Raw genomic sequence first — 24,470 nt, 5'->3', positions numbered from 1 at the left:
AATGTGGAGTGGGAAATCATTTAGCTTTCACTGCTAGGTGTTACTAAATTATAGTGCTAGGTTCGAGTCACTATCAAAACACCATATATCTAGAAGGTTTTCACACAGAGCTATAAATCATGTTTACTACATGTATGAGTTGAACGAGTGCATGAACTTTGCAATGCAGTCCAGGAAAATATAATTACATGTGTGTGTGTTTTTGACTGTGAGAAATACGGACAGGAAGCTCCAGGCTATTCTACTGTTGTGTCTTAAATACACTTCTGGAATTTTTTTTTGCTGCTTCCCGGAAATAGCTATTTGCTATAGTAAAGAGGCTTTCTTGGGTTTTACATAACTCCTTTTGCCAAGAAGTGGCAAGCACCATTTCTTTCAGGCACTGGGGGGGGAGAGCAGGAATGCTTGTAAAGCAGTGTCAGCAGCAGAGCAGCAAGTGGGGCTTTTCTGTGGTATAGGATAGTGGATATAAATTGAAAATTGCCCAGCTGTTCAGCAAGACAGGTGTAGGATCTGTCTTTTATATAATGGAACAGAATGGAGATTCCAGTTGCTTGTATTCGTAAATGAGGCAAATAAATCTGCACACTTGTCTGCATGTATATGAGCAGAAATATTTAAAACAAATGAGGTGATCATGGCATTTCCTTGTTAATATTTGACTGGGCTTATATGATCTTGAACAGAAGACTTGGCATCTGACTGGGATTGTTGGTTTCTTTCTGGGTGTACTTATATGTATTTGCAGATGGGGAAACTACAAGCAAGAAAATAACTTGGTGGAAAACATAGGGTCTGGATTGTTTAAATTATATTTTAAGCCTGATTGCACCCTGGCCCTTGGAACTCCAGGCATGATCCCTTCTAGTAACTAAAATGATTTGAATGTTATGGGGCAAAGTTATATTTAGTTTGTATTTGGAGAAAGAATAACAACCAGGCATGGGGGGAGGCAGCTGCATTCTCGTCACTTCTTCCCAAGTCACATCCATGGATGTCAAACCCCACCCTTCCCCCTTGGCCAAAATATTAAGAAATTATTCTCTCAAACTACTGGGTTGAGGACAAGGGGGACTGAAGAAAACCTGCCTCCGCTGGTTTTGTGTCAAGGTAGGGCTTAAAACTAATTGTAATAGCTCTGTCACAGGCTGTGAAGTCAGCTGCGCCCTCTCCAGCATGGTGTGGCTTGAAAATGTGTTTCTCAGCAATGCCCTGGGGCCGTAGAGAGTTGCCTTTGCCTAATGGAAAATTGCAAGAATGGAAACAAGAAACGGTGGTTGTTTTCTCTCCCCACCTTCCCTCCTCCTTTCCTGACCATAAAAATGTGTGAAAATCTGTATCAGCAATTTTGATGGTATATCTACCTGGGGCCTCGCTTTTGGCCCCTTCTCCTATATCCCAGGGCAAAATGCTGCAGGAAGTAATCTCTGTCTTCAGGAACATCAGAGGTTGCAGATTCTCAGCACTTAATAAAGGCTGATTTTTTTCAAGAATCGCTGCCTAATGGCAAAGAAATCAGGGGGATTATGGGGTAGCGACACCTCCCCCAGGATTTACACCCAGGGACAAAGAGCACTGCTCTCTCCTGCTCTGTCTTGAAAGGATTCAGTCTGGAGCTTTGGTCCATGGGTGCAGGCACATGGCAAATCACGGGATCACCTCCATAGCCAGATAGATGGTATATATTGGCATTAAAAATTTTCTGTTGGTAGGTGTATGAATTCACAATTTTAACAATCTGGTTTAACAAAATGATTTCAGGTTTCAAAACAATCCCTTATGGAGTTGCTATCCATCTCTTGTGGTGTTGCCCTAATGCATAACCCACAAACAAGGCAAGAGCAGCACTACAGCAAGCAGCTGTAGGGTATTGCTCTCAAAATACATTAGATCATTTCTGCTCACATACAACACAAAGCTGGAGTCTAGGATGGCCAAGATTGTGACACTGGCTGCTTGAGGAGTAATTGCACGTGCTTTCTAATGCTGTAGTAGAAGACGGGACAGAAGCCGGCAGCAGCAAGGGATGGGATGTCGGCAGCAGCCAGGGTTCAGCGTTTTTACCTCGCTGGCAGCTGTAGGTGAAGCAGCAGGTGCTTTCCTGGGATTTTGCTTCTCTAAGCAGCTGTGGAAATGTATCCAGCCTGCAGGGCCGCGGGCTGTGCCCTGGGCTCTGCTCCCGTGCTGCCGTGCTCAGCTGTGAGCGCACGCGTGCCCCAGCCCCGCGGGAAGCAGCCGCCAAGGGACACCCCCAAATTGATGCCTTGGGAGAGCTGGTGGCTATTGGGCACTCTGCTCTCATGGCCACCCCCCTGGCATATTATGGGCCAGTTCTGCAAGGTGGGGAGCTCCCTTCTGTAGCAGTGAAGCACATGAGAAAGTGGGGTGCTCAGCATGTTTTTACTGCATCTTTTTGCTCCGTTCATAGAGCAGAAGATGGATCTGCCATAGAGAAGCCCTGAAAATTAAACTCCAGGAGAACCTGAGTGGTTCTGGGCAGCTTAATGTATGGATTCAGACGGGGAATACATTTTTATCTGGATAGTGTGGGATTTCCCTGGTAAGTCGTGTGAGGCAGCTCTGTGTCAGCAGTACCCACTGCCCAGGGGATGTTGGAGAAGGGCCTTTTTCAAAACACTCTTCCCCTTCTCCACCGCCTCCACTCCAAATACTGACAGAGCAGAGTGGCAAGATGTGCCAAAGTGTATCTTGACTTGAAAAGCATTCATCTGTCACTGTTGTAGTCCCAAGGCAGGGCTGTACAGATATGTAGTGAAATAAGACCCAGTGGATGCCTGTACATTAGAAAGAGAGACAGAGATCCGTGATGATATCAACATTTTATTCTTGCTGTAGCCGTCTACAGGAGGTCCAGCTATCGTTGGCTTGCCAGAGCCTCTGAAGCCTCCGGCGTATGCAAAGGCTCTCTCTCCAGAGAGAGGGTACGGCTTGCGCAGAAAGTTATGAACGCAAAGATAATAGGTAATAAAATGGGAATATTTACAGCACCAAATGAACAGAAGCTAGGTTTTAGCATCTTTGTCCTGGGCCTGTACCTTATTAAGAAGTGCATGCAGCTGTATCTGGCAAAATTCACAGCAGGAAAAAGAGTGGGGGGGAATTTTTATTCCTCATCATGAGAAAGTCGCTGGAGGGGCTAATGAAGGGCTGCAGAGGACCGCGCTAGTGGGTTTTTTTCAGGCAGAAAGGCTATAAGAAACACACCCTTTTCTAAATGTCATAAAGGTCTGTGAATAGATCCTGTGACAGAGAGCGATCCAACAATTCCTCAGAACGAAAGGTCAATCAAAGGAAAATGGCATTTAGGAGGACCAAGCTTACCGCTGACCCAAACATGTGACAGATCCAGAGGCAACTCTGGTGCCATCAGGAGTGCCGCTTGTGCAGCCTGCCCCAGTGAGGCACATGACGTGATTGGGAAACTATCTGATTCCTCCAGGTCTCAAAATTCATCAGGAGTCAACCTGAATGTCGGAAGGAAAGGGATTTTGAAGGAGCTACAGCAGGTTTCCAAGTTGGGAGGAGGGTGCTCTCTCTCCACTGTCCCTGCTTGCCCTGTACCAAACATTTTTCCGCAGCACTAATTATAGATCTGTTTTTGCCATTTGAATATGCATGGAGTAGTATCCTGGCTCACAAGTAGATTGCAATGAAGCTACTCGTAAAGTTTGACTTGGTTTGGTAGGGCTCTAGGTCAGAAAGGACCTCTCCAAGGGCCAACCCAGAATTTCAACAAGGCTGTGGACTTGTCTGGACATTTCTGCTCCTTTACACTGAGTGAGACACTGCACCATGTAGGGAAACGTAGCAGAATTTGGGGCTGGATCCTCACCCGGTGTTGGTGAATTCTGCTTTATAAAAGCCAGCACATACAACCCTTCCTGATGGGTGGATTTCCACTTGAAAAGATTCAGCAACGTGACTTGTGTCAGATCAGCATTCATGGGATTTGGGGATTATGTCTCCAACCACAGAGCTAGCTGGAGGTCTCCCAAGGTGAAGAACATTAACAGTGTGGTTTGCAGTGCTTAGAAAGACCTGGATAGGCAGGATTTCTCATGGAGTTTGCCAGTTCCCTTGGAGTATGGGAGGGCACCATCACCTCTGAGATGGTGTCCCACAGGTGTCTGCAGAAGGTGGGCAGGGATGGCTCTTATCTTTGCCAGGGACTGACTTTTTCAGAATAAGTGCTCTCAAGATCCCCACTTTGGGTCTTCAGCACTTCATTAGAATCTGAGTGTGTCTAAGACCATTGGTTTAACCAGGCCAATTAGTTAATGAGTTAAACTAATTAGTTAATGAGTTAAACTAATTAATGAGTTTCAAGCTAGTTCATGACTCCTTTCTCAGCTTGAGCAGCACTTCTGTTCACCAGCAAAGCTGTGTAGCAGCTCTGTAGTCATTCATGAGCTGGACTGTATGCACTGCCTTAGTCATGCTGGGGAAAATTCAGGCAGACGTTGGAATAATAGGAATTAGTCATGAGGAAGTGCAAATATGAGCTCCGTAGCTTAGCCCATGTGGGTCCAATCCTGCAAAACACTTGGAACAGGAATAAAGTATGAGGGAGTAGTTCCAAATCCCACAAACATCTTGTGGGTTTTGGGTGCAACTCAGCATCAGCAATCCTTAGCAAAACATTTTGTCCTTATGCAAGAGCAGGGCGCTTATTATCACACGCATTAATAGGCTATTCTGGGAAGAGCATTGCTATTGCAGTTTGTGTGGGGAACTTGTGCAATTAATGAAAAGGCAGAAAAGGCAGATGCAGGAAAACGACTCTGCTTCAACTTTTCAGAGCCTTGGGAAGAAATTTGGTTTGAATTCAGTTATAGGGCCATTCCCACTGTTGGAGTCTTTATCACTTCTTTTTTCTGAGTGTTGGCCTGTCCAAGTGCATCCTGTTATCATGTGGCAAACAGTGTGTTCACTCTGTGGCATTCCAGGGACACTCTTATTTGCATGACATTATCACTTTTTATAAAGAACAAATATTTGTCAGTCGGGTCAAACCAGACGGGTTGCTAAGGCAATTTATAAAAATACCCTCTTTTGGACTATAAGCAATATTACCATGTCAGGCTATGCTGTATCTTCCCAATGAATGCTTTATGTCCAACAACTCCAGGCTTATGCATTTCAGATAAAGCCCATCTGGTGACTATTAAAGGGAATTACTGTACGTACAACATGAAAGGATTATAACATTGGGGGGTTGGGCAGTATTTTGTTTTAAGTACCAGTGCTGTTACTAATTTTGCCTTCAGGATAGGTGTTAGCTTTAAAACAACTACAGTTGCTTTACCAAATACAGCTGAACAGTTTGTGTATTGGACTCCTCCTTGCTATAGGAAAATGGGAGTGCTTTGGAAAAGCAAAAGAAACTCAGAACCAGGCTCCCCTAGTGGGTTAGCATGAGCTGCTGCTGATGGCAAGACTACAGCTTCAGGTCTTGGACAAACCAGTATCTCTGTTGTTGTATCCCTCTGTAATCGCCTGCATTTTTAGCCTTGGTTGTAAGTGATTTTTGGTAAGCACCTTTCACTACATCTCTGTATAGCAGTCAGGGTAATGGTCCGATTGATGACTCGTCTTTAAATCAGTGCTGTATCATCGACAAAAGTAATAACAGCTCTTCCTCTTGCTGTTCTTTCTTAGGTCCCCCAAGGATTGCTGATAAAGTGATTCACCGTCAGTCCGTGAGGCTAGGGAGGACCATCAAGCTCCTGTGCCCAGTGGAGGGTGACCCCCCGCCTCTCACCATGTGGATGAAGGATGGACGCACTATCCACAGCGGCTGGACAAGGTTCCGAATCCTTCAGCAAGGGCTGAAAATCAAGGAGGTGGAGAGCGAAGATGCAGGAACCTACATTTGCAAAGCCACCAATGGCTTCGGTAGCACCAATGTGAATTACACCCTCATCGTGATTGGTGAGTAGAGCTGGAGAAAAGCCAGACCTCACCTGCTTTAGGGGGAGAGAGCGAGCCGATTTCTGTGTAGCTGTCAGCGATTGCAGATTTGCTTTGCTAATCATTTACTGACCTCCACTCTTAACTGGCCCTTTCCAGTGTTTGAGGATTGCCAGAGCTGGCTATGTTGCTGCACATCTTCTGCTGCAGCCGGCTGCAGGCAGATAAGATTACGCAGTGCCAAAGGTTACAAATAAACAGAAATGATGCAATAGTCACTAGGGTCCAGATCACAATGAATTCCACACAGGAAAGGCTGTGCGATAAGGAGAGGTCACACTGATCTTTATGTTTGCTGCTGGAACAGGATAGTTCTCAAAACAAATGTTAAGGCACCCATATAAAAACACACAGCTGGGAGATCCATGTACTGAGCTTTTGCAAAGCATGGTATCTTCAGGAATAAGAATATTTAGGTTGAAACAAAGCTCAGAGCTGGCATATGACCGAGGGATGCTCAGTTCCTGAGAAATCCTCTTGGTGGAGGCAGGATTAAAAAAGCTTCAGATGCCATCTTGGTGACCATGGGTTCACTGACTGTGCTTTTGACCTGCTTCAAAGGGCTTGCTTGGCCTGGCAATGGGAATTTGGGGTCACCTGCTGGGCTGAGCATTCCTGAAGGCCCCCAAAGACACTTCTCTGGGTAATCAAAGATTCCTGTGCTGCGACTGCCACAGAAGTGTGCTCATCGGTCCTTGTATGTGAGGAAGGAAAGAGCTGGATGAAAATTGGCATGCTGGAGGATGCTGAGGGAGCAAAGGAGAGGGTTACAAAGCAGGGGGTGAGATCAGGTATCTTGCTCACCGTGTTGCCTGATCAGCACCCCAAGTATCTGGTCTAGAGGGTTCTGTTTCTCGTAGACAGTGGAAGTGAGGACAGAGTTTAGGGCAGTTTCCAGCTGCCTACTGGTTGGCACTTGGCCTGTTTTTGTTCTATTTCTTCTTCCCCTTCACAGCAGGAGGGCTGCTGTAGACTCAGAGCATGTAGCAAACACTTGGTGCTGCTTGATGGAGGATTATCACCCGATAACAGGGTGATTCTTGGAGAATGCACTTTGCTGCAGAGCCAGTATGGGAGAGAGACCAGAATCCAAATGTCTTATCAGGAAAGAGATGCTTAGGTGAGGGAACCCCTTGTGATATGACTCCTGTAGCATCAGTGGGATAAAGCTGCAAAAGCCATCTTGTAGTTTACAAAGTCTGCGGATTTGGTTTTTCTTGTTCAGCTCTTTCCTATCGACGTTCATCCATCTTTCTTGGCTACACTGAGCAAAAAGGGTGAACTGGAAATTGTCTATAAAGACTCATGTCTATACAGACTCCTTTTGGACGTGCTTTCCAGACTGTTTGGTGTGGAGAAAGGAATGCTATAGGACTCTGCTTCAGTCCTTCTTGTGCTTTTGCAGTATGTGGAGGCTGCCAAAGTCCTTGATCTTCTCTGTCTTCCAGTATCTTCTATAAAGCTCAGTGCCCAAGCCAGCTCACATTATTCCAAGGCAAAGAGGCATTGAGGCATCTGTGAGTCAAAGGCGGCTCTGACTATTCTTGATAGCACAACAGAAGCAAATGAAAGGGGAACGCCAGGAGGCATAGGGTAAAAGTTGGACTAGAATTCAGGAAAGATTGAGGCAAAACCTCCAATTCAGTTGCTCAGGGAAAGTGGATTATCAAATTTAATTGTGTTAAGAACAATAGTGTTCATTATATTTGGCACTGAAAAGCCCTGGGCACAAACACTAGTTATTTAGATCCTCATCGGGCAGCTATGGAAGGAAATAGCAAGCTCCCACTGGCCTTCTGTGGGTGTGAGATTGAGCCCTACACAAACAAATATTGATCGCCAAGTGCCAAGAAAAGGGTAACTTTAAACTAAATGTGTGACAGACATACGGGCTGAGTTATCGTTCATCTCCATGCATCCTTGTTGTAATGCTGGCTAAAACCAGTATTTCTTAGTCTCTTTGCACCTTTCTTCCTTGTCTCACAGTGTACCCTTGTGCATTGTTGTTGCTCAGACCATTTTTTGATAGATTACTTATGTCCTCGTCTCCAGTGGTACGGATGTGTTCATGTAACGTTTCAAACCAATTGCTTTTCACTAGAACAATTTCCCCTGAAAACAAATTTTCCCCTAGTGTCTTTCTTGCCAAACACAAGGTATCACTGACTTATTCTTTCAAAGGACCCAAACATTTAATGCATTGGCCAGATGCTTGTGTTCGTCTTGGTGAAAAAGCTTTTGGTTGAGAGCAAATCAATCCTTTGTTGATTTTTGAGAAGGAGGCAGTGTTTTAAAACCAACTGCGTGTCATTTTTGAGGGTGAAGATCAAATTGATGGAGCTGTTTTGTTTGTGTTCCGGAAAGCACAAACTTCATTAGGCAGAGTGGCTTTTTGAACCATATGGCTTCTCTGTTCTCCCACTCCTTCAAAGGAGAAAAAGCCCCCTTATTCCAGCTTTACTGCTGACACCACACATGTAAAACCATGCAAGTGTCAGACATGGGCAAGGTGGCTAAGATATTAAATCTACAATAGCATTAAATGATTCATTAAATGTTGGGACTTGAAAAAATAAAATTAATTTTGACATGAAAACATTCTGGGAATTTAAGCAGTAATATCTGGAATCGAAAAAGTAGCTTATTGAAAGGTTTTGGAGTTATGCGCTATATGTTTTTAACTGAGCTCTGCCACACCACTGGCAAGTGAGGAACTGTCAAACCTGTGTCATATATGTGTACGCTGCAGCAGGATAAGATGAAGGTTTACCCAAGATCCTACAGAGAGCTGAGACTAAAATTCAGCAGCCTTGAACCTCTCTGCCTGCATTCAGTGCTATATAACTCCTATTAGTCTCTGTATTCCATTATAGTGTAGAGAACCAACACAACTCTGTGACACTGTACAAAGCAATAAAAAGGGCAGTGGATTCACCAACATCAGTGGGTGCCAGCAGACATGGCAGAGGTGAGCTTCCTTGTCTATGTTGCCAGTTGGTCTCTGTAGATGTCATAATTTTGGTGTAGGCCTGTTTGAATGTCACTTTGCAGCTTTCATGACAGACCTTGCTTGCAACCAGCCAGCTCAGTGCGTGAGCAGAGCAAACTTAGTCCTGCCTCTACATGTCTGGTAGACATACCTACACGTTGCCTGGCTGGAGAACTTCTCAGTCTGCAAGTGCGGATGAGACGGATTACTGTGATTTTACAGATGGTAACCAAGGCAAAGAGAGACGAGGTGATTAGTCCAAGACCACATAAAATATGAGCTGTGGCTCAGAGTTAAGTCTAAACCTCTTAAAACCACCCTAAAAGACTATTGCTCCTTCATAACACTTGCTAAGGTCTTTTCTTCCTAATTTAGCATCTTCCTGCTGCTGTGTGGGAAGGGAGTCTTCTCTCATTCTAGGTTTTTGATCTTCCTTCTCAGACAAAGGTTTTGCCAACCCAGATGGTAGCAATTGGTTTCTGCCCAGCTTATTTCCCTGTCTTCTCAGACTGCAGGGCCCGGATCCCAAAGATCCAAGGAATCCTGCTCCAATACACCCCTGCGTGAAATGTAAGCCAGTAAAAGCAGATAACCAATATAAGTCAAAACTACAATTTCCTCTCCTAGCCAGCCTTAATAGTTTTTGTGGCTTACCACAAGATTTGGGATGCCAATTACGCTGCAGACAGATTTACAAATGCTGGAAGAGGAACTTCTCTTTAATCAGTATTAAATTGGCATTGCAGTTATTAAGTACAATGGTTCCTTATTGTGGAGACTTATCCGTAGCTCATCAAAACAAATGTGCTGTACCTTCCCCAAAAGTTATCTGTACAATGATGCCCATGAAAATCTTATCTTTAAGGTTTTTTTCCCAGCTGAATCAATGCAGAAAAGCTGATTTATAATCTACAGGTGTGAAAAGTAACTTTATTTTGGTTTTAGATGCTTGGTTGAAACCTGAGGTTTCTTTACTGCAGAATAAAACTTCCTCGCCAGTGTGCTCTAAAAGGAAGCCTAAGGCAAAAGAGGAAGAAACAAAATGTTGAATAGCTGCTCATTATTTGAAGACTGTCCACCTTGTGTGCTGAAAAAAGCCCAGCATGTGATGGTGTTAACTGAAGCCTGTATCAAGCTGTGGCCAACTTGGAGAAACTGTAAGGTTGTACATATGGAGCCATCGCACGCTGTAGCCGTCAGGGCCTCCCTGGGAAATCTTAGCCCAAATGGGTGAGATTTTCCTGACTTATAAATAACTGAAAACAAAGTCTTCTAACAAGGAAGTGTTGGACAACCTCCATTACCATCTCTTTCTGCAATAATAAACAGTATCACTTGTTCCAGAAGTCTGGTCATTCTCTGAAGGGAAAATTGTTGGTGAACAGCTGTAGGAAGGACTATTAGTAAATATTTATGCTGTAACATAATGAACTCTTTCACTAATGCACAACACAGAGGACTTTTCACTTGCAGAAATGCTATGGGCCAAATCCTGCAAGGTGTGCCATCATTGCAACACATGGGGCTATTGCTCCAGGTGCTGCCAGTAAATGCTTCATCTTGCATCAGTTGCTCAACCAAGTGATGAAAGATCAAACTCTCTCTATTTTTGCATCTGCATGCATGTTTCTTATTACCTTCTGTAGCAAAGAAAAAGGAAGCAGCAACAAGAGTAGGGTTTGGGAATGTCTCTGGCCTGTAGACTTCTTGCTTCACTTGCAGCTTGTAAACTACCAAAGACACATCTTGCTTGGGTCCATCTCAGCACAAAAAAGATTAACTTTTAAGTCCAAGGAACAGCTGCTCTGGTGTTTCTCTTTCTTGCCCTGTATCTCTGACTGCTGCAATTGTTTTTTCTCTTCTTTGGGTTTATTTGGAAGAAGATTTTGGTGAAGAATCCATCATCCATCCAGTTCATACCCCTCTCTGGTGCCTGGCCCTCTGTGTGACCAAGCCACTTGGCCCCATTTGGGCTGTGGAGTAGTAAAATCTTGACGCAGAGAGCAGGAGGAAGAGCGCAGTTTGTTGTCCTAAACCTCTGATGGGCTGTTCAGAAATTGAGCTACAGCTCATTTTCAAACAAATCAGATTTAGTATTAAATGTCTGATGTCTGTCTGCTGCAATTGATTGCTTTGAGAATCTTCCCTGACATCAGATGATTTATCTTTAAAGTAGCTTTTTCCTGCTGAGCCAGCTGCTATTTTATGCTTTTTTACAGCTTGTCCAAAGACAGCTCTCTCTGATAACCGGCACGTGTGAAAAATTTGCATTAAAATAACATTTTTTTTTAACCAGTCAGCATAAGTATCCTGCAAAAAAATCATGGCAGTGTCTAAATGGATATTTATTCTAATATGCTTTTTTCTGCTCATAGTAGTAGAAATTACTGTGTGAAAAAAAAAGTCAAGTACAGTAAAATATGGTTTGCATTACAGTTCTCCAATGAAGTCATCAATCTGTGTCTCAGAACTCATTTATAGTGCAAAAGCTGAGAAAACATTTGTAGCCCAGAGTCAGGTGCCACCAGCCATCTTGGAAAAGCATGACAAATTCATTTATGTTTGGGTTTTGGCCTCTTAATAAACTCTGGGGACCAGGGAGAGATGTGCTCAGCAAGAAGATGTGAATCAACACTGAGTCAGCAATGTGTGCACCAAGGGACTGCTAATGCTAAGCAAAAACTGAAATGAGTCGACACTTAAAAAAAAAAGGAAAAAAAGGTGCAGTGTTTGCATTTGAGAACAAGGTGGTGTAGCTTGTGCTGCTCATGGTATGGAGTTAGCAATCTGTCTTTAGTGCATTTACTTCAACCCAAAGTGTGAAAGGCAGCCCATCCAGCCTGGGACCGTTAACACAATCACAGGGCATATAATCATGACTAATGATGATTAGTCAGTTGTTATATGGAAATGAAGAATTCCTTGTGACAATAAACAGTAACAAAGTTCTCATGTTTAATTTGTTAAGGCCCCAATCCAGCAGCTGGATCTACGTTGGTGGCCTCCTGTGCATACGCAGTGTGATTAACACCAGATGAGGATCTGGCCATAGTCACTGATGCTTAGTAATGGTTATGTTGCTAATTAAAGCTCAGATTGTTTTTGGCCTTTGGGAGCTGAGCAGAAAAGGGAAGCCTTAGTTTACTACTCGAGGCCTAGTAATTGCAATCATCGCACAAGGACTTCTTGTCAGTGTGTGGCGTGGTGTCACTGGGTGACAGTAACCCCTCTGTGGAGGTGCAGGTAGGGCTTTGGTTCAGAACAAGACCTGTCTTAGTGGTGTTGCCAAGTGAGGGGGTCCTGCGTGTCAGCCTGTGGGAAGAGTCTGTCAACATGCATGAACTGACCCCATTGACTAGAGGAGTCCATGTAATGCTCGGTACATATAATATGTTTGCATGGTTTAGTGCAAACTCAGAGCTAAAAACTGTTCACTTGGAAACGAAGCTCCTTTTCCACTGGAAGTGACTCATCATTGACTAATGATGCCCTCACCCAAGTAAGGGCTCTTCCTTGTGAGTGTTTATTAGCGTAGGCATAAAGACACACCCTGACCAAACTTGGTGTTGCTCAGGGACAGCACAAGCGTGTTAAAAGAAATCTAAAAGCAATCAGGTATCCCTATCCCCTGAATTTCAGTGGTGCTTCATTTCCTCCTCATTTGGGGAATCCCGCTCAGAGTCCAGCAAACTCCCTGTCCCCATATGCAGCTCGTTGAGTCCTGGAAAATGTCCACTGTCCTGAGAGAGGAAAGGAGGAGAGAGAAATACTCCGAAATGAAAAGCTGACTATTACTGGCTTGCTGCAGAAAAACGATTTCACTAGTTTTAGTCATTTTGATGAGTGCTATGCTAGATTGATGTCACAACAGCCCATAATAATTTGTTCTTGAAAAGCTCTTTCTCCATAAAGAGGTGATGATGTGAGTGCCAGTATTAGCTGTAACTATCCTAAAAATGACTGATCAAAAATGTAGCACCAAGTGATTTGACTGATGGCTCTCAGTGAATGGGTGTAAAAGGCTGGAAAATATCACAACCAGGCAGCAGTCTTGTTTCTTCCAAGTCCAGATCTATAATGTAACTCAGTGCTAATGCTGTATGATGTCCACAGTTTTTACAAGATCTTTGTTAGGTTTTATTAGTTTCATTTGATTTTATAATAAACTTTACAGTATGCTTATCAATACATCATGTTCTGGCTAACAAAAGCCTCACTGTTTTGGGTAGATTTCTTTTTTCCCTTCGTGAAGCTGTAACATAGAAGCCAAGTTAAGAAGGTGACAACACCTGTTCACAATTTAAAGGAAATGAAAAGATTTTTTTCCATGGATGTAAGCATGAAATTCATACATATATGTATGGATATATAATTTCCCCCCATACTCCGTCCTGTGGTAGACTGCGGCAAACCAGAGCTGCAGCCAGTGTAAAGTCGAGGCATGCAGGACATATGGATGCATTTAGCCCACAATCCTTTGCAGATGCTTTGGAGTGTGTAGCTGCTGCTACACCCATGCAAATAGCAAACTGCAACTCTGTTTGCTGCATGAATATTGTTTGGGAATGAAAGCAACACACAATGCCAGGCAGGCTGACATTAAAACTGTTTGATCTGAGCAATTTATGGCTTCCTTCTGTTAAATGATATTAATAGAATTAGCCTCTGATCCCAACAAGTTTGTGGTGTACACGTCGGGTTTTTCTCGTCAGTATGTCTGAGGCTAAAAACATCTTTTGCCTCTGACTTTATTAATCAGAGTTGTCTTTGTTACAAACCTCATACAGCTAATGGGCAGAATTTCAGCCCGTGTTGACAGAGCAATGCTGATGTGCACAGCCGCTGATTTGTCCACATCTACAGATCTATAATGCTTAGAAATAGCTGAATTTGTGAGTAAAGCCCCTGGTCCAAGAAGGTGATATGTATGTGTGTGGAAAGCAGGCATGCAGAAGGTGGTCTAGATTGCCAGTCATGGTCTGCTGTGACTGCAGAATAGTGGTTAAGAGTCTTTCAATTAGTAGCGGCCCAAATAATGAGAAGCCATCAAGCTAATTGCAGACCTGGTCATTAGCAGTTTTGAGATATCTACCATCTTGCCAACCATCCAAGATGACCATCTTCGCCAAGTAGCAGGATCTTTCTGTTAACTTTCCTACAACTACTACTGTCCTACCCTTTTCCTGATGGTGTTTCCGTGGCACCCGTGCTCCATCCCTCTTCTTGCCAAAGGCTGGGAATGAAGGATTTAGCATGGCCTCATTGGATTCAGTGGACCACTGGAGCTGGGTTGAGCTTCATGGGCACAGTGTCTCCAGGAGGTCTCTGCCAGAGAACACTGTGCCCCATTCACTAGTGCCATCATACAGCTCTGCTGTCCTCAGTTTGCCCAGTAAATACCACTGGTAGTGTGTTTTAGCCAAATTTTTGTCCCTTTGATACCAGTTAACTCAGAAATGCACAAAAGATACACTTGTAAATTATGGCACAGTGTATAATATTTGTTATAGGAAGGACAGCACCAAGTTGGGCTAGTCTATAAGGTGTAGCTTGAATGTTGATTTTGGAGGCTCCTTCTTTATGTGTAAATGCACATACACACCATCGATCGCTCATGTGTTGCTTCTTGATCCATACATGTATGTTGCCTGTTAAAATGTAGGGTTGTTGAGGAGGTGTATTTTTACATTCCTGTAGGGTCTGGTTCTCTGCCTTTCTTGTGATGTCTTTGGCTTCCACATTAAGAAGAAGATGAAGAAAAGGAAAAAAGAAAACCTAAGAAAACTGCTGGCAATTAGTGTATAAACCTATTTTTAAATCCAATTTATTTTTGTTTGATGAGAGAAAGAACATACTTTGCGTTGTGCTTGATGAATAATATCATTGTGCTAGAACGCTTTGATTCTTCTTACTTTATAATAACGTGGGTTTCATAGTCAGAAGACCTGAGTGTTTACATTATACACTTTTGGCAATAAATTTGGAAAAGAAAAGAAAAAAAGCACTAATCCCAGGAGTTCTGAAACCTACACTCCTTCTTAAACGTACCCTGTTAAAGACATTAAGTCCCTTGCAAACATCCATCTATCAGCAGTTGAGAGTTTGTAAAAGGCGTACTTTGTTCTGAACTCCCTGCCCTACTGATTATGCACAGTTCTTTTATTTTGTGAATAGGATGACGACCCCTTAGCCTGGTAATGATGACAGATTTATGTATTTTAACACCCAGACGCTGCTGTATTTGTTAAAGGCTGCCAGACTCCAGCAGCGCTGCAACCGTAGTTTATTTTCATTGTCAGTTTGTGCTGCTTTTTAAGGTGTTCTGCAGCCACTGGAAGCAGTGCTGCTGCTGCTCTCAGAGGTTGAGATGTCAGGATGTTAAGAGCATAAGCCACCATCCTTGGACTGTTTCCACTCATAAAATGTCAGTTTTACTCTGGTTGTGCTGACGGGGTGGAACCTGCTCCTCGCGCTGAAGCCAAGGAAAAGAGGGGAGAAATAAAACCCCTCTGAGCAGTAAACGGAATCAGATAACATAGAATTTATCCCTTCACTTTCTACTTCCATGATGTATTTTGCAGCTCTCAAGCTAATGTTTTAAAGAGAACCTTCTTTTAATGTGCAGTAAAAGAGAAGAACATAAACATACCTTGCAAGCTTAGCTGTTAAAGCACTGTATGGGTCAACACATCTGTCCTCTACGCAATGCATCTGTCTGTGATTTCTTTTGGGTTGTTTTAAATTACTGCAAGTGGCAGAACAATAGGGAGACAAACAGTAAGAACAATGCTGTTGTTTAATAACAAGCTAAATTATTAACAGGCCTGTACAGAAAATATTTCATGTAAATTAAAGGGAAGCAAATTATTTCATTTTCCATTGCAATGATCCAGCACAACAAAGGCAGTTGATGTCTTTCTTCTTTTCTTCTTTACTTTCATCCTGCTACAGATCTGTGTGTTCCTGTGTGTGTATATAATTTCCTTGCAGACACACTACAAAGGTTATAGGGCAAAAAAATGCAGAATGTGGATGGTTTTCTGATCTCTTCATGCCAACCAAGCCACTAAATCTGAGTTTATCGCACAATCCAAATGATGCATAGGACTTTTATTACCTTTTTCTTTTTTTTTTTACTTCCAATTCATTGTTTCCCTGAAAAAAGTTGTCAAGTCAGTTGAACTACTGAGTTGAGTCGGTTTTCTTCTTGATTGTCAATAAAAGGGCTTTGAAACATTTGGTACTGAATCCTCTATTGCAAAACTATTTTGATTTGGAAAAAGCACCACCACCAAATTCTTTGAGTTTTCTTTGGTCCAATATTAGATGTTTCTCTTCTTAAAGAGAAGCCATGTGAGTTGGCATGTTGGTTTTGTGTTGTTCTTTTTTCAAGCTAGAATAAATTATGGTGACCTTTCTGCTGAAGTAAACAAGGATCTTCATCTCACCTTTGTGGAATGTGCAGCCAGCAGGAGAGAGAAGAGCTGGCAACAATCCTCCTTGTTCACTGGCAAGGAATTTGGGAAGGGAGTTGGATCCACCTCAGGTGCGGGCTGGGATTCCCAAACCTGCCTGCTGCTCTCTCCACAACAATCCCAGGAATGTCATGGAGAAGAGGGATGGTGCCTCCCCAATCCCCAGCACAGCCCTGTGTTTGTGCTCTGTTTGCAGCGTCTCCTGACAACTGCAAGCCCACTGCAGCTTCTTCTGGTAGCCCTTGTGTATGCTTTGACAAGAGAAACTCTAACCCAGGAGAAAGTTGTGACAATTTGACATCAAGAGGGTTCTTTCAGCCAAGGTCTTTTGTGAGCTGCTTTGGTTTGAGAGTGGTTTTGTTAATCCCTTTCCTTCAAGGAAGCTTGGAAGATGCAGCAGCCTTCACTTGGGAAATGAATAATATTGAGGGTGAATTTTGAGACGCTGGTCTGTGCCTTTGGCTTGAAATGCAAGCAAGGTGCTAGGCATGCTTCTCCCATCCTGACAGGCATGTTCCTGAGACGTGAGCCGTCTCCTGCTCACATTGGTGGATTGGTTGGCTTCATCTATGGGGCATCCATCATCCCCTTTCCTCTGGGATGGTTTTCAGAGCCTCTGGGGAGGTGACCGAGAAGCTGTAATCACGGCCATTGTAAAAAACATGTCTATGTGACCTTCAAAAAAAGAGGTTGTTCTCTGGGTGCTCCGTCCTTTGGTAATTATGGAGAATTTTGTGGTGGCCCCTTGAAACCTTGCCATGATAAACAGACAAAAGGGCAACAGCTTTCAAGGGTAGATTGGTGGAATTGCATCAGAAAGGAACTTGGCCACCCGACATCCTCAGTACTGTCAGCAACCCTTTGTCAGGAATGATTTGGATGTGTTTGACCCTTGTTCTAGGCAAAACCTGGGTCATGGACATACTCAACTATAAATTAAACTGTTGAATGTTAAATATTGAAGTTACTCCTTACATGTGGTTATTGCTATTTGTTTGTTTGACCTATGTTAGCTCTTCTCAGCAATTTTTGGCCCTTCTTGTGTTCAAAGCTCCACGCTTAACAGGAGGACGGGTTGCACACCAGACTGCTCACAAGCAATGTTTTTGCCACACTTCAGCATCTACAGCGAGGGAGGGAATATTGCAGATCCTGTGACAATGTCCCTGTTCTTCCAAGGCCACGTTGACATGTCCTGAAGGACAAACTCTTTAAAAGATTCACTAGATCCTTCCCACCTGGTATTTGGAGAAAGCACTCTTCTGTGTTTGGGGCCAAACCTGTTTATCTTTGCTCCTATGCTATGGACTGCAGAAATAGTTTCAGACAGAGAGAATAAAAACCAACAAGTCGCCTGCACGTCTTTCCTGTTATTTCTGCTACAGCCTGTTTTTCCAGTATTTTATTGCTTTTCCTACCAACAGTTACCTCCCTGGAGCCCTGTCCCAGCTTTTTTGTCACTTAGCACAGGGAGCCTGTTTGTTGTGGGGGAATGACCAGTGTGCTGAATCCTTATGGAGTTCTGAGCTGCCTCTTTATCTTTCAGATGTGGCACGATACCTGGTGCCACCCCAGCTCTGCAGGATGCTGAGTGATAACGATTTAACTTACTGGGATGGCGTTGCCTTAGTGCCTTGATTAGATATGGTCCCAAGGACTTGGAAGGTATTTTCAAGCCTGCTCGCTTCATCCTGCCTGTTTTGGGGGATTTGGTATTGTAATGCAGTGGGATTTCTTCTCCAGGCTCAAATGCTAAACCACTGCTAAGCTGAAATGATACAGCCAGTTCTTTGTTGATACTTTGGTCTCTGCTCAGAGTGTAAAGTAATGGGTGATTTTTAGCCACTGTTTTTCTTAAACCTCTTTTCAAATATGGCATGACTCAGGCCACAAGTGAAAAGCTTTTCATGTTCTTAGTGAGGGAAGAAGTGGATCCCACTTAGAGGTCTGTAATTTTAAAGGGGGATGGTAAACTGAACTTAGAGCACTTTATCTCTGGGGCCGTCAAAGATCGAAGATAAAGGGGAGTTTTTCAAAAGCTTGCAGCTGAGGCGGAGTCAACCCCTTTTGAAGAATTCCCGTGAACTTCCATGGGATGAGTACTGGCAATGCTGAAAGCTTTTGAAACCCTACCTAACCATCCAGTGACACCTTTTGAAAAATGTGTGTACTAAGCACACATTCCTGGGAAAATGTAAGTAGGGTTCACATGTGTTGAATACTGAGGTGCTTTCTCAGAAGCAGGTGTTTTGAAGGAAAATTGAGAAAACGGGTTTCTAAAGCAATTTTAATGAGCTATACTGTCTGCCACAGTCAGTAGGGACATAGTACTTAAGCCGAAGCTATTTTTTAACATAGTTTTGTCTCCTGCAAGCAAGGCCTGACCGGTAAGTTGGTTGTTGCAATAAGCAATCCCTCTAACGCCACTCCAATACATTCAGCTGTTGTGTGAAGTCACGCTGAGCACAAAACAATTGCAAGGTTTGCTAGTGTCTGAGTTGGAGCTTGTATGATGCTTTGGGATTCAGAATATGAAAGACGTTTCTGTACCACCTCTGGATATGAGCTGTAGCTGCTGTAACAGTTAAATATAAATTAATAAGAACATGGAAGCTGGAGCCTGAGACACTCCCAAGGTTGCAGTAATCAATTTTTTTTTTTTTTTTTTTTTCCACTTTAAGAAAACGCCAGTCTCAAATATCAGGAACACTGTTGCTGGATGTAGTCCATGCGTGCAGTTGCTGTTGGCCGTGGTGGGAAATCGGTGGAGTTACTCAGAAGGAATGTATGTGAATGACGAGCAGGGTGCTCTGCCCATGTTGCAAGGCGGCATCCCGATACCTGCCCTCATTAGCGTTAGGACTGCTAAAATTCGTTGGACTCATCTGAAGGGAATGGCTTATCTTGCAGTTCTGCAGGGAGGAAATGAAGGAGAGAAGGAGTGAAAGGAGAAAAACATCAGGGGAAGGATTTTTAAAAAAATCTTTCCTTCCTTTTGCATTGCAGACACGTTAAGTACCTAATATTTTAAGACCATCTTCTTACTTAGAAAAGCTGGCAAAGATGGGATTCACTATGAGTCTGCCAGATTGATTTACAAATCGTCCTTATGAACTCCTGCTGCTTAAACATACCAGAATGTGACAATTAAAGCCAACATCTGGAATTCATTGGTGGAGCTGATCCTAGATAAACATTAAATGAATGTCCATTTCCTTAGCATTGGATTTCCTCTGGCTACCACAGCTTAAGTAGTGTCATCCTATCAGATAGAGCTGATGATGATAGCAGAGCAAATGTCAAAGTCATGAGCCAGATCTATTTGTTCCATCTTTTAGCACTGGAACTAGGACTAAATCTGGGCTGAAGAGACACCCGCTGCTTTTTCCACTAGACTGTGGGGATGGGTCAACTCATTAACCTGGGCTAAACTGATCATGTGGCTCACTTTCTCTCCTGTGAAGACAGAATACTTCAGATGAGTTAGGTTAATCTCATTTGAGGAATTTTGTCTCAATAGAGGTTCTCTCTCCTCTCCTCTCTCTGTTTCCACCAAACCTGTCAAGGTTACTGCAGTCTCCCTCCATTCTCCAAGTCAAAGGAGGAATTCTGTTTGTTCGTTTGTTAGAAACAGAGAAAATTGGCCAATGAATTTGGGACTAAGTCCCGAATCACATAAGTGGAAGCCAGTCACAACAAATACCCATCTCTCTTCCTTTGCAACAGATCTCTTCCCTGAGGCTTGGCTGAAGTGGATAGTGATCAGTGCTGTCCATGTCCATGGTGGGTGAGATGGAAAGCCCTGGGAATGTTTCTTCTCAGGGCCAAGAAGAGCTTGCTTACCCTGTCAATAATCAGATTTCTTTGTGCAATCCAACCTGTCATCACGGGGGAAGTAGAAAGCACCTTTTGGCTTTCACTTGTGCTCATATTACCCTATAGTCTCTGACCTCCTTGGTCATTGCAAAAGCAAAAAATACGATGGTCCCTGGGTGGTTTTATTTGCACAACCATTGTGTCCCCCCTCTGAAGCTGCTCAGTCCTGGATCGCTGAAATGAAGATGAGATGTGTTTCTATGTGGGCAGGCACCCTGGACACAAACAACCTGAGGGGAAAAAGGTGCCTTTCATGGAAAACCATAACTGCTTTTAGAAGTGGAGCCTACCACTAAGGCACATGAAAACACATTTGCTCAGGACATCATTCTTACCGCTGAACTCAAGGAAACTGGGTGAGGTTTGGGGTCTTTAGGAACTTTCTGAGAATCCAGGACATATATTGAAGTTTCTGATTTCACCTGTCTGAGGCATGAGGGTTTGCCCACTAGCAAACAGTCATGGCTTTTGCAGAAAGATCTTTGAGGCAGTCACTTTCTGATCTGTACCATGCAAGAGCTATATTGAAAGAAGTAAACTTATTGCTGGTGCAAGGGTCCTCCTTCCAATCTTGAGGTGATCTCCAAAATCCATATTAGTGCCTCTCTGGGTCTCCAGGTCACCTCTGCTGGGTTCCCCTTCTGCAGCTCCCAGTTTCTGCTGGAAGCACAGTCTCTCTGTCCTTTGGGACCCCAGTGTTCAGCTTCCTCCCACTTTCACCAGTCCGACAATCAAAAAGTCCTCCTTCCCACCTCTTGCCTGGTCATTCAACTTCATAAAAGCATTGGCTCAGCATCTTGGTTTCTTTGGGGAAAATTGCACAAATCTTTTCCTTTCCTTCCCTCCCCTGCTTTCACACCCTGCCTCCCCCCACTTTGAGGAGAAGCTGAATCCATATGGATCTTCTCAGCTCAGGACGTAGCTCCTGGGGGGCACCCAGGTGGCTTTCAGGAGGCGTTTGGATGTCTGATCTCTCATCCCCGGTTCAGCAAGCAGCAACACAGCCACAAGGGCTATGCTTGACATACCTCAGAGTACTCGGTGACGCAGTAAAATCTCAAGGGCCAGCGCATTTCAGAAATGGAGCACAGCTAGGTTCCCCAAATCATCCTACCAAATCAGCAGGACTTTCTGCACAGAGCAGGTGCCTTCTCTTCTTTGAACGCCCCCAGCCCGGCTTAGCTGGAGGGAGCCGGTGACCCCACGCGCAGCGCAGAGCAGGCTCAGAACAGTGATGCAGAGGAGCTGCAAGTGAGACCCATATGGCCCTTGCGCTTTGCATTCTGACAGTATAGAGTTGCCTGCTCGGGTTAGGCTTGAAGAGGCAGAAGTATTTTTCTTGCTGGTTGGACCTTTTTTCCTTGCGGCTCTACGAGCATTAATCTGCAAGTTGAAACTGTAACGTGAAAGAGCTCCACAAAGAGGAAAGATTCAGGTAAGTTTACAGTTATGTTATTTTGCTTTGCTGGTGACTTCTATCTCGTGGGTTTTCCAAAGCAGCCGATAAATATTTTTCTCTCTGTTACGGTGCCGACAGTAGCCTGAAGTCCCAATTTCCTCCTGCAAAAGATAGACCTTCGAGGTCTATAAAATTTATACAGTATACTTTCTGATTTTTATTAGCCTAATAAAAGAGATCATATTTTGTGTGCTTCTGTATCTCTGGAAGTTATGACTGGGGAATTATTCTGCGGGGCAACAGGCTGAGCGCTGTGGTTGAAAATACTGATTTATCTGAGCTGTGAAAGTGCTAGACCAAGCAGATAATGAAAGTCCTTGAAATGCTTCAGACATGCACAGCCATTTTAGAATATCCCACAAGGGGGCTATGGGTTACGTTGTCATTTAGCTTTTAGTTGTTGCTAATTAGTTCCACCTAAATACTGATTTCCCCAGCCCATTCCTCGTCTCTCAATTCTAACACCCCAAAGAGTGAATTTTCTTTGCTCTCCCTGTGTTTGAAAACAGTTTTATGGCAACTGGTCTGTTTGTGGATGTGGAGTGAATCTAAATAGCTTTAATAATATAATGATTTAAATAAACATGTGCTTCCAGGCCCAACTATGAGTGGGAAGAGTAGGGCACAGCAGAAAGCAAGTCCCAGACTTCAGTCTAAACAGATGAAGTTGATCAAGGACTGGTGGAGTAATAGAGGTACAAAGAGGTAAAGGGAGTTTCTAAACCTTGTGCAGAACATTGGTGGCATAAGTCGGCTCTTTATGCCTCCTATTAGTTTCTTCTTGTTTTTCTTATCAGGGCAGCTAAAAAAAGAAACAAAGTATTGGCCAGTAAAGCACGTGTTGTTTAATAGCCTTTGTTTCTATTCAAGTATAAATTTGTACCAAGACAGGGTAAATAGTTCTACGTGGGACAGAGCAGGGTTGGAATGGAGCTACCGTTTAGGTACACGTAACTTCTCCCTGCGAGATCAGCCATGACTTTTACCCTGATAATAAGGAAAATGGTTTTATTCCAACGAAGGAGAAAAAAACCAAGGTACAAATGCATACTGAAGAAGGAATAAGAGTTTTTTCCATTGCTTGGCTTAGGCTGGAATATTTTTAGGTATATACATTTTGCCAAAACCATTTGTTTGCTAGTAAGAAAGCCTCTAGAATGACCTTATGTCAATACACAGACAGATGTGGAGTGGAAGGGATCAGTATGGTGTCACTGGGGTAGGATGTTAGGAGGAACAGTCCCTGCTGGGGACTCCTGCTCTCTCCTCTGGGAAAATGATGGCTACTGCACAGCCTTAGACACAACCTAGAATTTGCCTCCATCGTTTTGTGCCTCTTGCAGCTGAAGGGCAGCTGAGCATAGAGGTGAGGAGGTTTGGGGCTATGTTACCCCTGCGCAGTCCCGGAGGTGCTGTCAGAGGGAGATGCCACATCCTCCTGGCCTCCTCCTTCCATGCAAAAACCCACCGAACAGCTGGGTCTTTGCCACAAACATAGGTGAGTCCCCCGTACCACCACGTGGAAGCAATGACCGAGCTCTTTGGCCTTTTGTTCAGTAAAGGGCAGTGGAAGGTAAATCTGAGGTGACTCTGTTGCCTTCTGCATCATTTTTCTGACCTAAAAATAACACTGCGGCCCCTGTGGTTACCATTAGGGTTATTTAGTGCTTCAGCCTTTTTTTTTCCCCTTCCCTTTCCAGAACACTAGCACTGCTGAGCAGAAGAACTGCCCCATTGTGCAAGCCCAAAGGAAACACTGCACAGAAAATGCGAGGAATTTTTAGGCCATGATATGTTTGGACTAGGAAGCAGGGGACTCGGAGGAATGCAGAGCATGGTTCCAAAAATATTCCTTGCAATAGCGCTCTTGGTCAGTAACAGTTATTTTTGTTGGCCTGCCAGCCCCCTCAAGCAGAGATGATGTCATTCCCCGGCATGGTGGAGGTGGAAATACAGAGAGTGCCCTGTGGTTTTGCAGGGCTGAGAGCAGACAGCTGAAACAAATGCCTTCTCCTGTCTCAAATGCTCTTTCTGTTGTAAAAAAAAATTAAAAAATAACATATTGTGGGAGATGGTGAGGATGGGTTTAAAATGATTAACAGCACCATAGAAACATTTTCTGTAGTCATAATCTCTTCCTCCCATGTGAGCTCCCTTCCTGTTAGCTCTTCTGCTTTTCTCCTTATAGCAATGTGCATGCTCAGGGGGTTCTTTTTGGGTTGTGTTTGTAATGTTATACTTCTTCAGTTATTAAAACTGATCAAATCATAGCTTGTAGCACTCTTGGTGTCCTGAACACCTCTGGCTGAGACATGGGCATGCGAATGTCTTCACAGTGATTAAAATGGGCTGGTATACCCTAGAACACTCTGAAGAAGAAAGCCAGCACTTTTTCTGTAATAAACAGGATGGAGCAGTAAAATATTGGGACCTTTTTCCATGCTGGTGACTCTCAATGTTCATTGTGATCTTGATGATGCTGAGTTGACTTTTAAGTGCACGTGAGAGAGACCTAGAAAGAGAGAAACTGTGATTTTTTAAAAGAAGTTTATCTAGGCTGATAAGATAGTAAAAGCTATGTGCATCCATGTGTGGTATGAACCCAGAAAGACTGTAACTTCACCTCAGTTCTCCCTACCCTAAATTACATTTAGCATAGGTAGCTAAGCCAAATTTCCAC

The 24,470-nt window shown here is 43.6% G+C and overlaps 1 protein-coding gene across 1 annotated transcript in view; it reads left to right on the top strand.

The window, feature by feature from the left end:
* FGFRL1 (fibroblast growth factor receptor-like 1) overlaps positions 1-24,470 on the top strand; it is a 183,881-nt gene that overhangs the window by 86,391 nt on the left and 73,020 nt on the right. Inside the window, exon 3 of the mRNA XM_010577951.1 lies at positions 5,680-5,952. Coding sequence (XP_010576253.1) covers positions 5,680-5,952 — 273 coding nt within the window. The remainder of the gene's footprint in view (positions 1-5,679; positions 5,953-24,470) is intronic.

This window comes from Haliaeetus leucocephalus, unplaced genomic scaffold (genome assembly GCF_000737465.1).
Source record: "Haliaeetus leucocephalus isolate CR32 unplaced genomic scaffold, Haliaeetus_leucocephalus-4.0 Scaffold51, whole genome shotgun sequence".
Lineage (NCBI taxonomy): Eukaryota > Metazoa > Chordata > Aves > Accipitriformes > Accipitridae > Haliaeetus > Haliaeetus leucocephalus.
Note: the sequence above shows the minus strand (reverse complement) of the source record. Positions and strands in the feature narration are given on the sequence as shown.